Source organism: Aquarana catesbeiana, linkage group LG11 (genome assembly GCF_042186555.1).
Source record: "Aquarana catesbeiana isolate 2022-GZ linkage group LG11, ASM4218655v1, whole genome shotgun sequence".
NCBI classification, from domain to species: Eukaryota; Metazoa; Chordata; class Amphibia; order Anura; family Ranidae; genus Aquarana; species Aquarana catesbeiana.
Window position 1 is genome coordinate 102,059,967 of NC_133334.1, and position 14,654 is coordinate 102,074,620.

The window sequence follows — 14,654 nt, forward strand, 5'->3', positions numbered from 1 at the left end:
GTACACTTTAACAAAGGGGACTCCCAGATCCCTACCCTCCCCGTGTGAAATGGTAATGGGGTAAATTGTACTCCTACCATTTCACCCAAAAAAGTGACAAAAAGGTAAAAAAAACACACACAGCATGGCACAAGTCCTTTAATAAAAAAAAATTCCAGTGATGTAATCCTTCTACGATCCACGAACAATACAGCCTCCTCCATAGGAGGTGCCCGGTAGAATGACGCACGACTTGGATGACAGTTCTTAAATAACCAAGGGCAGGGCCACCCGTGACATGGACAAGTGACCCCGACCCCCTCTGACGCAAGGGGAAATGCCAGGGTTACCCAGTGACATGTACAGGTGACCCCGTCCCCCTCTGGTGCAAGGGGAAATGCCGGGGTTACCCAGTGGCATGTACGGGTGACCCCGCCCGCCTCTGACGCAAGGGGAAATGCCGGGGTTACCCAGTGACATGTACGGGTGACCCCGCCCCCTCTGACGCAACAGGGGTTTCTCGTGATATGTCAGAGGGGGCGGGGTCATCTGTACATGTCACTGGGTAACCCCGACATTTCCCCTTGCTTCAGAGGGGGGCAGGGTCACCCGTCCACGTCACGGGTGGCCTCGCCCTCGGTTATTTAAAAACTGTCATCCGAGTCATTCTGCCGGGCGCCTCCTATGGAGGAGGCTGTATTGTTCGTGGATTGTAGAAGGATTACATCGCTGGAATTTTTTTTTATTAAAGGACTTGTTCCAAGCTGTGTGTGTGTGTTTTACCTTTTTTGTCACTTTTTTGGGTGAAATGTTAGGAGTACAATGTACCCCATTACAATTTCACATGGGGGGCCGGGATCTGGGAGTCCCCTTTGTTAAAGGGGGCTTTCAGATTCCGATAAGCCCCCCGCCCACAGACCCTCACAACCACCGGGCAAGGGTTGTGGTGATGAGGCCCTTCTCCCCATCAACATGGGGACAAGGTGCTTTGGGGGGCTACCCAAAGCACCCTCCCAATGTTGAGGGCATGTGTCCTGGTACAGTTCAGGAGGGGGGGCGCTCTCTCATCCCCCCTCTTTTCCTGCGGCCTGCCAGGTTGCATGTTCGGATAAGGGTCTTGTGTGGATTTTTGGGGGAACCCCACGCCATATTTTTTTAAAAAATTTGGCGCGGAGTTCCCCTTAAAATCCATACCATACCGAAGGGCCTGGTATTGGAATTTTGGGGGACCCCCACGCATTTTTTTTCAATGTCTTTCAATGACTTTTTTGTGTATTGTCGGGACCGACAATGCATTAATAGCCGGCACTAGCGCTAGCACTTTTAAATGACTTTTTTTTCCTTTAGAAATGTCATTTTGCTCTCGAACTGTTATAAACACGGGAAACATGCGCTACTTTACAGGCATACTATAGACACCCGCCAGGTACGAAATTTAAAGGAATATTTCACTTTTATTGTTTCACTTTGGCATTAATAAAATCACTGCTCACGAAAAAACGGACGCTTTTCAAACTTTTTTTTGCATTGATACATGTCCCCTGGAGCAGGACCCAGGTCCCTAAACACTTTTTATGACAATAACTTGCATATTAGCCTTTAAAATTAGCACTTTTGATTTCTCCCATAGACTTTTAAAGGGTGTTCCGCGGCTTTCGAATTTGCCACGAACACCCCAAATTGTTCGCTGTTAGGCGAACAGCCAATGTTCGAGTCAAACTCATGTTCGACTCCAACAGACAGCCCATCCCTACTCCCCATTTATCACCACCCTGTGAACTCGCCTTTGTAGCCAGTTTTCAAACCATGTACTCACCCTATGGTCCATGCCAACGGACCTTATTTTGTACAGTAATAAGGTCCATTGGGGAACTGTGTCAAATGCTTTTGCAAAATCCAGATACACCACGTTTACGGGTTTTTCTTTATCTAGATGGCAACCCACTTCCTCATAGAAGGTTAATAGATTGGTTTGGCAAGAATGATTCTTCATGAATCCATGCTGATTACTGCTAATGATACCGTTCTCATTACCGTTCTCATTACTAAAATCTTGTATATAGTCCCTTATCATCCCCTCCAAGAGCTTGCATACTATTGATGTTAGGCTAACTAGTCTGTAATTCCAAGGGATGTATTTTGGGCTCTTTTTAAATATTGGTGCTACATTGGCTTTTCTCCAATCAGCTGGTAACATTCCAGTCAGTAGACTGTCATTAAAAATTAGGAACAATGGTCTGGCAATTACTTGACTGAGTTCCCTAAGTGCCCTTGGATGCAAGCCATCTGGTCCCAGTGATTTATTAATGTTACGTTTCCAAAGTTTAATTTTAATTCTGTCCTCTGTTAACCATGGAGATGCTTCCTGTGATGTTTCATGAGGATAAATACTGCAGTTTTGGTTACGGAAGCCCCCCCGATTCCCTCGTGAAGACTGAGGAGAAGAATAAATTCAATACCTTTACTATCTCCCCATCCTTTGTAACCAGATGTCCTTCCTCATTCTTTATGGGGCCAATATGGTCTGTCCTCCCTTTTTTACTGTTTACATACTTAAAGAATTTCTTGGGATTTTTTTTGCTCTCCTCCGCTATGTGTCTTTCGTGTTCTATCTTAGCTGCTCTAAATGCACCCTTACATTTCTTGTTGCATTCTTTATAAAGTCTGAATGCTGATGATGATCCTTCAACCTTGTATTTTTTGCTTGTATATGCATTTTTACATTGGAGTTAAGCCATCCAGGACTTTTGTTCGCTCTTCAATGCGATGCATTGGCTAATGTCCTTATTTAATATGCTCTTAAAGCAAACCCATCTCTCCTCCTTGTTCTTTGTTCCTAAAATTTTATCCCAATTCATGCCTTCCAGCAAGGTTTGTAGTTTAGGGAAGTTAGCTCTTTTAAAATTGACATTTAGGAACTGGCGAGCCTTACGAATGCGTGGTTCCCTCCGCCCAGTCTATGTCTGGATAATTAAAATCCCCCATTATGATAATATTCCATCCTTGCTGCTAATCCAACTTGTGATAGGAGATCCATCTCCCCCTCCTCCCTCAGGTTAGGGGGCCTATAGCATACTCCCAGTATTATTTTCCCCTTAGCTTCATCCCTTTGGAGCTCTACCCATAAGGATTCCACCTCCTCCCTAGCTCCCTTAGTGATGTCATCTCTCAGTTCATCTCTCTGTTCCAAGATTGCAACTAGTTGTTACTATACTTACCTTTGGTTTATGTGCTTTAGTCAACCTACCACTAATGTACCCAATACTACCCTCTGGAATATGTTCCGGGCTGACTATCTCTACCTCTGGGCCCTCCCCCTGTCGCCTAGTTTAAAGACCCCTCTAATGTTAGAGGGGGTTCACCCATGGGTAGGAGACAAAGCTGAAGCCATTTTTTAAAAGAAGAGCTTATACACCTGTCCAGTGTGTGGACAGGTGCTATTTTGTTGTAGTCCTCGATGTGTCTGGTGAGCTAGTATTCAACCTGACCAGCATCCACAAACACTGTGACCAGTCAGCTGGGATAACAGATTTGGGCATTTAAGCAGTATCTATTTTATTTGGTTTTTGATCCTGTAATATTAGTCTTCACAATTTTTCTTTCCTCATTTAAACAAACTCAAGGTTTTGTGAGTGCTGGGATAAAAAAAAAAAAGCTTACCCTGAAACAACACATTCGAGAACTGTAAAGGTTGCAATTTATTTTTAGGACCAAAAGAACTAGAGTAGATGAGTCTACTGACAAACTACTGCAACCTGTTTAAAGTGTAATGCCAAAACCTGCAGCCACAACGGAGATTAGCTTCCTCATGCAATGCTGCAGTGGCAACTCTTGTCTTTCAGACATACAAAATTCACAACAAAATCAGGTCCAAGGTGCTCACTTCTCAATCAGAGCATAGAATCAACAGCAAAGATATTGACGTGTTTCACACTAAATGCATCAAGAACATTTGCTGTTGATGCTCAGCTTTTGAAAGCCTTTGTGGAAAGCATACTTACGACAGAAGCTGTCAGTCCTCCAGGTTTCTGGGCGACCTCCAGCATGTGAACACTGCCTGGAATATTCACTGATTGTACTACATAGGCAGAATGAATCCTGGGATTGGCTACAGGAGCACATGTCCAGCACACAGGCATTAATGTAAGCTTCCACATTGAGTAGATCTTGACAGCTGGAAAATGCAGCATGTCCCAGGTGTTTTTCACACACCGAGCGCTAAAAAAAAAAGCACAATGTTGAAATAAATGCAGCTGATTGATGACAGGTGGAGGTGTTTGTGTTACATAATCAGAAACATACAAAGAAAAGAGAGCGCAAAGCTGCCCTAGTGTGATACTGTTTAATACTAGAATACAAATTCAAATTAAAAAGGGTTACACTCACAAACATGGATCTGAAAATCGTATGTACAGCAAGGTGGATGTCTCCTCTCCTGTCCTGATAGAATGGGTTGGCTCCTAAAAACGAGTGATGTGAATGGGGGATGTATAGAGCAGACTCCACTTCCTCCTCATGTCCCACTGTGTGACAGAACCTGAAGGAGGCCACGCCTTCGAAACATGTTGTCTTGGCAACCGCTCTGCTAGTCAGGAGGAGTTACTTCACTCACAGAGTCTTTCACTGTCGGCCGCGAGTCACACAGTGGGACATGAGGAGGAAGTGGAGTCTGCTCTATACATCCCCCATTCACATCACTCGTTTTTAGGAGCCAACCCATTCTATCAGGCCAGGAGAGGAGACATCCACCTTGCTGTACACGCAATTTTTCAGATCCATGTTTGTGAATGTACCTTTTTTAATTTGAATTTGTATTCTAGTATTAAACAGTATCACACTAGGGCAGCTTTGCACTCTCTTTTCTTTGTATATTTCAGATCAAATCTGCCACCCAGTGGATGTTTGAGAGAGCTGCAGTACCTAGAGCAAGGAGACCTTTTTATATAGACTTTTATACAGACTGTTACATTTTGTGTGTTGCCTATGGGGACAGTGCTGATTTGGTGTTTTTGTGTTTTCTGGTGTTACATAATCAACCTATCAGATTTAAGATTTTCTAAGAAAGCATTAACTGAGACATGACTGGTCGCTATGGGCAAAACATACATTTTTCTTACTGCCTGAGCCATGATGGCTTCATTCCTCCTCAGGATTTACTTGAGAATATGTGTTTATTTTAATAATGACTAGAAGGAGAGAAATGGAAACCATTTTCTACTATATATGAGCTAACGAAATTTAGAATGGAATGGAAGATATACTTTGTTGAAATAAGGCTGACACACAAACAGTGAGAGATAGACATACTTAAGTGTGTGATGGTAAAGTATGCTTTGAACTAGTTTTAAGTTCAACTCCGGTCTGGAAGAATAAGAACCCTTGTAATAGGGCTTCCACACTGCAAGGTTACAGTGCTCTGGGCTGTGAGTGGTCCTTTAGCATAATCACATTCAATGCATGGCTTGTAAACCTTGCATTGTATGTGGATGAGGCAGGAGTGTGGCCGAGACCGGGAGCACCTTATGCCTTGTACACACGGTCGGATTTTCCAACGGAAAATGTTCGATGGGACCCTTTTTTCGGAAATTCCGACCGTGTGTAGTCTCCATTGAACAGTTTCCATCGGAATTTCTGTCTCACAAAATTTGAGATCTGGTTCTCAAATTTTCCGACAACAAATTCTGTTGCTGGAAATTCCGATCATGTGTACACAATTCCGACGCACAAAGTGCCACGCATGCTCAGAATCAAGCAGAAGAGCCGCACTGGCTATTGAACTTCATTTTTCTCAGCTCATCGTACATGTTGTATGTCACCGCGTTCTTGACGTTCGCAATTTCCAACCAACTTTGTGTGACTGTGTGTATGCAAGACAAGTTTGAGCCAACATTCATCGGACAAAATCCATGGATTTTGTTGTCGGAAAATCCTATTGTGTGTACAGGGCATTAGGGTGAAAGCTTTACAGGACAGTTCACACCGCTGAAGGGACCTTGCTGGAGAAAATAATAAGTTAAGTATCAAACCATATTTATTTGCCCCTAGCCAAAGGACACATTTAACCCTGGTAGTGTTGGGTGGGGGGCATTACAAGGGTAGTTTTTTGGTGTGCAGAGTTGTTCTTTAACATGAACTTGTGCTATATATATACTGGGCAAAACAGCTAGATTGTTTTTATATCAGTTTTGCTCCATTAATCTATTGGGAGCACCATACATTTGTGGTATGGGGGAATGTGACTTTTTCCACTTCTGGCCACATGATAGATATGCAGCCTTTTGTGAGCTCCAACTAAAGGGATGTAGATCTTATACAGGGTCTTTGCTCCTTGTTCTTGGAAGCTGACATAGTATTAGGGGAGCAAAGGAAAGGTAAGTGTGTGCTTCTGGGACGGGGGGGCTTAAAGCCAACATGTTGCTTTCCCCTATTAGGCAAAGCCCAGGTTTCTTTTAGAAGGACAATGTCATTTTATCAATTCAGCCAGGCTCCCCCAGAAAGATTTAGTCACCTATCTATGCTACATTTCCTCCTCTTCACACTATCACAGTGCTCACTCCATTGCTCAAACAGACCAGGGCTTACAGGTAAGGGGCAGTATGTGACTACTGCTATGTGAGAGTGCTCAGGCACAGTTAGCCAATAGCCAGACCAAACGCTGTCATGGAGAGGCTGAGGCAGTGACATCCTTCATCTATGTAAGTTCAGACACCATCCACCAACAGAACTTAACCAAGGTCAAAGTTTGCAGCAGGGAAGTTGCAAGGGGGCACAGATCTATGAATAAACCTTGCTGATATATTCCATAAATTCAGTCCAAATATAAGTTCCAGGTCTGTTCTGGGTAAAAATTTACATGTGGTAAAGGAACCTTTCCCATCCTCATAAGGCAGTGCTCATCATAACAAATGACCACATAGACATCTTGAACTGCACTGTGGGAGCAATACACGCTAATACCCAGACATACTGGGTATGGCATAGGGCCATAGGTTGGGCAATTGGGGCTCCAAGGAAAGTGTAGGAGGTAACTGCCAGCAGCAGAAGGAGCAGGATATTCAGTAAATCTATTTATTTGCCCCAAATGACCAAAGTACAGATTCACTTTACAATAAAAGTATTGAAAATGTGAAAATTTGTATTTAATAGTAAGGCAGAAATAGAAAGAAAGAAAAATGCTGAAAGCTTCCGAGACAACTTAATTAATAAACAAAACTTCATAAATTTCAAAATCCAAAGGACATTGTTAAACTTTACTATTCAAATGTACATATGTAAATAGCCCCATTTAATTTCCAGAGAATGGAACCGGCACTGCAAAAATATTGACATGAGACTGTTACTTACATATTGGGAACAATGGGATGTGTCCTTTTGCTGAGTATCATCTACATCGGTACAGACAACACTAGGGTCATGAACTTTCTGCATGTTTCCAAAGTATACAGCACTGTAATACATTTCTGTGGACAAGAAAAAATCTCCAAATGTTTACCAATGTACACCTTAAGCTGATCTCATTACAACAAATACATATTTGATTCGAACATCTACAGTACAATGAAATAACTTAAAGCCTACCTCCAACCATTTGCTATTTTAGCTTTTGATAAAGTGGAAAATTGTTTATATTTCTATTAAGCTTTTATTTCTGCCTTTGACTCTGTTGTGGGGATTTTCCCTCACTTCCTGTTTGTGTTCCTCCCGTACAAGAAATAAAGGATGCAGGTGTTACCAGGAGAGGAAGACACAGAGAGCAAGAAAAACATTGTCAGAGGTTCTAAGCCTTCCACACTCTAAAAATGTGTTTTTGTCTGTGTCCCTGTTGGAGAGATTTCCTGATGGCCTGACAGAAAGAAAGTAAAAATCTCTCCCTTACTGACACAGATAACAACCCATAAAAGGCAGAGACCCTACTCTGTTTAAAACTAAATTCAACTTTTTAGCTTGAGATGTATTTAAACTATGCAAGAAGGGGCTCCAATGCAAAAAGATAACAAACTTAATTCAAAGTCATTGTCTTCATTTTTACTTCATAGCGATCTAATGAACATGCCTTAAGTACATACAGTGGGACAAAAAAGTATTTAGTCAGCCACCAATTGTGCAAGTTCTCCCACTTAAAAAGGTGAGAGAGGCCTGTAATTGTCATCATAGGTATACCTCAACTATGAGAGACAAAATGTGGAACCAAATCCAGGCAATCACATTGTCTGATTTTTTAAAGAATTTATTTGCAAATTATGGTGGAAAATAAGTATTTGGTCACCTACAAACAAGCAAGATTTCTGTCTCTCACAGACCTGTATCTTCTATAAGAGGCTCCTCTGTCCTCCACTCATTACCTGTATTAATGGCACCTGTTTGAACTTGTTGTCAGTATAAAAGACACCTGTCCACAACGTCAAACAGTCACACTCCAAACTCCACTATGGTGAAGACCAAAGAGCTGTCGAAGGACACCAGAAACAAAATTGTAGACCTGCACCAGGCTGGGAAGACTGAATCTGCAATAGGCAAGCAGCTTGGTGTGAAGAAATCAACTGTGGGAGCAATAATTAGAAAATGGAAGACATACAAGACCACTGACAATCTCCCTCGATCTGGGGCTCCATGCAAGATCTTACCCCGTGGGTTCAAAATTATCACAAAAACGGTGAGCAAAAATCCCAGAACCACACGGGGGGACCTAATAAATGACCTGCAGAAAGCTGGGACCAATGTAACAAAGGCTACCATCAGTAACACACTACGCCACCAGGGACTCAGATCCTGCATTGCCAGACATGCCCCCCTGCTTAAGCCAGTACATATCCAGGCCCGTCTGAGGTTTGCTAGAGAGCATTTGGATGATCCAGAAGAGGATTGGGAGAATGTCATATGGTCAGATGAAACCAAAGTAGAACTGTTTGGTAGAAACACAACTTGTCGTGTTTGGAGGAGAGAGAATGCTGAGTTGCAACCAAAGTACACCATACCTACTGTGAAGCATGGGGGTCGCAACATCATGCTTTGGGGCTGTTTCTCTGCAAAAGGAACAGGGCGACTGATCCATGTACTTGAAAGAATGAATGGGGCCATGTATCGTGAGATTTTGAGTGCAAACCTCCTCCCATCTGCAAGGGCATTAAAGATGAAACGTGGCTGGGTCTTTCAGCATGACAATGATCCCAAACACACCACCCGAGCAACAAAGGAGTGGCTACATAAGAAGCATTTCAAGGTTCTGGAGTGGCCTAACCAGTCTCTAGATCTCAACACCATAGAAAAGCTTTGGAGGGAGTTGAAAGTCCGTATTGCCCAGCGACAGCCCCAAAACATCACTGCTCTAGAGGAGATCTGCATGGAGGAATGGGCCAACATACCAGCAACAGTGTGTGACAAAACCTTGTGAAGACTTACAGAAAACGTTTGACCTCTGTCATTGCCAACAAACGATATATAACAAAGTATTGAGATGAACTTTTGATATTGACCAAATACTTTTTTCCAACATAATTTGCAAATAAATTCTTTAAAAAATCAGACAATGTGATTGTCTGGATTTGTTTCCAAATTTTGTCTCTCATAGATGAGGTATACCTATGATGACCATTACAGGCCTCTCTCATCTTTTTAAGTGGGAGAACTTGCACAATTGGTGGCTGACTAAATACTTTTTTGCCCCACTGTATCCTTATTTTTAAAATGTTAGATTTTTACTTTGCCACTTGGGGGATTCTGCCCCTGGTGCTTTCCCTCTCCCCACCTCTTCTGCTTTGTAACATCCCTACATATCTCCCAAGCACTCACCCCATCTGCTTTACATCAGTCCCCAATTGCTCTCAACCACTTCACAGTTCCCTGACCCCCCAGAAGCCTTCTCTCCCTTGGTTTGTGATTACGGAAGAAGGATCAGTGTTCTCAGTAATAAAGTCAGCCAAGAGGGTGACAAACTGCCTGACTTTCCATCTGTAGGAGGAGATGGTTGGACAGGAGGAAAGCTGTCAGGTGTTTCTCTATTCCCTCAGCTGACTCTATTTCAAATAGTGATCATCCTTCTGTGTTGGCAGATTACCAAGGAGCAGGGAGAAGAGTTAAAAGACAGTATGCCTATATAAAAGGAGGAGCTGTGACCCTACCCCCAACATTAGCACATTCTCTCACAGCTAAACCCCTAGCTCCACCCTAGCATATCCCTCTGTACCCACATAATAATTTAAGTGCATCCCTCGGTGACCACCTAACCCCCCACCCTCATTGCAACACATCCCTCAACAGCCTCCTCACCTTTCCATCTCTTCACACTCCCATCACACTGCATACCTTTAAACTCACCTCATTACACAACCCATCCCTCTGCACCTACTTCAACCCACTATCACAGCACATCCCTCCACAGCCATTTTATCCCCTAACCCTACTGCAGCACATCCCTTTGACACCCCCACTCCTATTATAGAGTATCCCTCCATGACAACCTCACCCCCAGCATCTCTCTATAGCCACTTTCTCAATCTTCCTGTCCTTGTGCACCACCCAGAGCCACCTCACTCCTTTCACCATTGCAGATCCCTCCACAGTTACCTCACCTTCCTGCAATCACAAGGTGGATGGGCTACCATGACCTTGGGCACTCCACTGCAGGGCACCACTCTACCACCCCATGGTCACAGTGCCCCCCACACCCACTCGCCCCCCTCTCTCACTGTCCCCCACTCACACCCACCATTCTCTCCTCCATCACACCACCCACCTTACTCCTTATATCACAGTGCCCACTTTTGTTATAGCACCCCCTAACACCCACCTCACCCCCACTCCATCACAGTGCCCCCCCCACTTCCCCTATTGAGTCACAGCACACTCAGTCACTCACCTTGCAACGCTCAGTCACAGCATTCCCACTTCCACACACCATATTCCACTAGGTCGCAGGTCCTCCTTCCAACCCATCTCGCCCATGGTTACAGCACCCCTATCATGGCACCCCAACTTTCTCTGTCACAGTGGCCTCCCTCCACTTACCTCGCCCCCTCAGTCATGGCTCCCTTTTCAATTTACCCCCCCCATCACAGCACCCTCTCCCTCACCCCTCTATCACAGCACTTCCACCCCACCTACCTCACCGCCCAGTCACAGCACTTAGCTTTTACCCAACCCTCTCTACTTCTGGTCACTGCACCTCCCATTGATCCACCTTGCTTCTGGTTCAAAGAGTTTCCCCCTCATCTTGTGCCCAGGTCATAGTGCCCCTTTCTCATCCATTTTTCCCCCAGTCACAATGCCTCCCTTCTGCTCACAGCACCTGACTCTCACCTACCTTGTCCTCGGTTTACAGCACCCGATTCCCAAACCTTCCTATTCTAGAACATACACACTTGCTAGTGTATGTGATAAAAGTCATTATACCACCAGATAATAATGTACACCCTGTGTTGCTGGTACCCATAATGTTACAGCTACAGTTGCATAATGTCACTTCTACAGAAAAGGGTTCATTTTAAAGTGTTACAAAGTGTTACATACAGCTCCAGTCTTCTGTATCTTTCAGTCGATTAACCATTTTGACATGCAGCATTCTGTATCATATATTCAGTGTAAATTTACTAGATTTGTGTGTACACCTGGAGGCTTATTCAATAACAATAATAATTTAATAATTTAATGAGCAGTGAAGTGTAATGTCCTTCAAAATAATCATATTTTAGTAGCAGAAAATGACATGGAATGGGATCTAAAATTTGATTAGTTATTGTAGGTTAAATAACAACCCTGATCTTTACATTATGTAATAATAGTGTAGAATATTGAAAAATCATATTATGAAAATAAATGTGATATAACAAAACATACTTTATATTTTATTTCATATAACATAAAACAACATAATACTGCATCTGGCCACCCGTTTAACACAATCAGGTTAACAAGGGTAACAAAGGAATACTGATTCTGTGTGCTTAGTTTACTGGAGACACTTTCTATGTTGCTCATTGTGGTGCATGTATTAAAACAGTAATATTACTAATGTAAAGAAGACTGCAGAGTTATACAGCAATGAGCTGGCATCTATCCAGATTACTCACCCTCATCAAAAAATTCATTATATATAGGTTTGCCATTATAGTCACCGCACAGTCCACAGGTATGGTTGTTATACTTTGGATCCAGCTCCACCTGTACAGAGGGCGACACAGTATTTATACTAATGCTTTTACAACAGATTCATTCAGTTATTGTTACTGGTCTGACCATTTGGTTAAACCAAGTAGATGTGAGTTACTGTATATCACAATTGACTATAATAAAAGGAAAATAGGAGTCATGTAACAATAGCCCTAGCAGCCCATGCAGCTACTATGGGGCCTGAGTGTGGAAGGGCTCCTCATTAGGGGGGATGTTGTGGACATTTAAACATAGAAAATCTGTTGGCATTTGTGAAGATAACACAAATTCAGTATTCTATTAATTAATAAAGACTGCACAGGTTGTTGATGACGCTGACCCTGTGCCCCCTGGGACATTTTTTCAATCGAGAAGATCTGACATCAGCAGTACAGGATCAAACTTCAGAATTGTTCTCTCTTTTCACAGATCCCCTTTTGCAGGCTATGCAATAAGGAGAACTTGTTTAGCTGTCTCAGTATTGTAGCTATGGCCCTCAGAGCTGCTGGTCATCCTGACCAGTGCTGATGTTAAACCCCGTTATGTCTATTGCAGTCTTTCTCAGAGTATAAAAATCCCAGAGTATCATCTCAGCTAAAAACTGACAGCTGTTTGTAGTTCTGCAAAAAAAAAGTCCCACAGTTTAAAGAAGTCTGTATAAAGCAGGGTATACACAGACCAAAATCAGCCAGTTCAACAGAAACCAGAAAAATGTGGTCTGTCTGTACTGCTGTCTGTTCAACAGAAGCCAGTCTAATGGTTGGCTTCTGCCAAGCGGTCATGCTAAAAAACTAGCATTCGATCAGCACTGGCAGCCAATAGCTGCAGCACTGATCTGTGTATTCTGCCAGAAGGCGGGGGGAATCCCAATGGTCAGAGTACAATAGAGCAGAGGGAGATATCCCTGCATCAATATTATTTGTGTTACATAGGTACATAGTAGGTAAGGCTGAATAAAGACAATAGTCCATCCAGTTCAGCCTGTGTTGGTGTATGGGTGTTTGTGTCGATAATCATTTCCCATATCCCTGTATATTGTGTTCACTAAGATGCAGGGATCTGTCAGTTTCTTTTTTGTTCAACCTGCTGGTTGAATGAAAATAAAACCTGAATGTGTATATCCAGCTTTAAAGTTTTGTTAACCCAAAACTTAATATTCCTGATATATGCCTGCTGTACCATGTACTTGTATGATAAAGTATCCTGTTCTCTTTGTATTGCTTCCTTTATGTGAAATCCCTGGTGTTCCTGCTAGTCCCCTCGCTTTTCTATTAAAAACTGACCACACTAAGCAGGGGAGCACAGCGTGGTCAGATCTCTAGCTATGCTGGGAACTCAGTATGCTCTCCACCAATGATCAGACTTGACACGCTCCCGCTGCACAGCCATTCACTGGGAAGCTCATAGTGTTCCTGCTTCTTCTCCTCCAAGCTCTTATGCAGCTGAGAAGAGAGGGAATGTGATCACTTATAAAAAAGGGAAAAAGGCATTTTTTACATTTTTTTTATATTTATACAAAAAATGTTTTGCATTTCATTTCTATTTTAAACTGAATGAGTTGTTTTACAAGGTGATCCTTTACAATCACTTTAAGATTATAGAGCAATTGTGTACAGGAGTACTAACAATTATGCCATAAAGTAAAATATGGACATTCTTACTGACACTTCAACTCTTTTTTGGCTTACTCTAATGATAGAAAGGGGTGGGAGGAAGTAGAATTTATACTGAGATAACATACTCTCCCCCTGTTAGTACCCTGCACATGTCCGTGGAGGTCGTATGTGCATCCTTTAGCCCCCCCCCCCCCCTTGGGGCCTTTTCCCACCTTTCCCATCTCTCACTCTTCATTTCCCTCCAACCTTCTTCACCCCTTACCACAGCCTTCCTCCCTTCTTTTCTGTCCAATGTCTCTACTTGCTACTTCTGCCTGCGGGTTTTCTCTGTTGCTGGTTACCCGCCTTAATGGATGTTTACTGAGGTAACATCATCCACGTGTCCTGTTTCACCAACATAAAACCCTGTAACTATAATGATCCCCTTTCGTCCATATTATGTTACTTGACTTGATTACTGCATCCTTCTCACATAGTCCTGGACCTCTTGGACCCAAAAGCTATGGTTACAGGAGTTTCCACACCAATAAAGGGCATTATTAGTTACTAGTTACCCATCCTAATGAATGGTTGCTGAGGTAACATTATCCACATGTCCTGTTTCACCAACATGAGACCCTGTAACTATAATGATTCCCTCTCCTCCATATTATATTTCTTGACTTGATCACTGTATCCTTTTCACATAGTCCTGTACCTCTTGGACCCAATAGCTATGGTCACAGGCATTCCCACACCAAAAAAGGGTATTAATAGGACTTATAAAAGTATGTCTCTGTTGGGATTATGAGATTTGAGTGACAATGAGAAACTAACTGTGGTAATATGAATCTAACTTGGACTTTCAGCTACCTCCTGGCATATCAGGGGCTGTGTCCCCATTATTCAGATGTGCCATTAGGCATCCTCCTTGTT

The 14,654-nt window shown here is 42.9% G+C and overlaps 1 protein-coding gene across 1 annotated transcript in view; it reads right to left on the reverse strand.

Moving 5' to 3' along the window:
- LOC141111717 (uncharacterized) overlaps positions 1 to 14,654 on the reverse strand; it is a 491,097-nt gene that overhangs the window by 458,509 nt on the left and 17,934 nt on the right. The window contains 3 exon segments of the mRNA XM_073603861.1: positions 3,981 to 4,197; positions 7,324 to 7,439; positions 12,045 to 12,135. Of these exon segments, the coding sequence (XP_073459962.1) occupies positions 3,981 to 4,197; positions 7,324 to 7,439; positions 12,045 to 12,135 (424 nt within the window).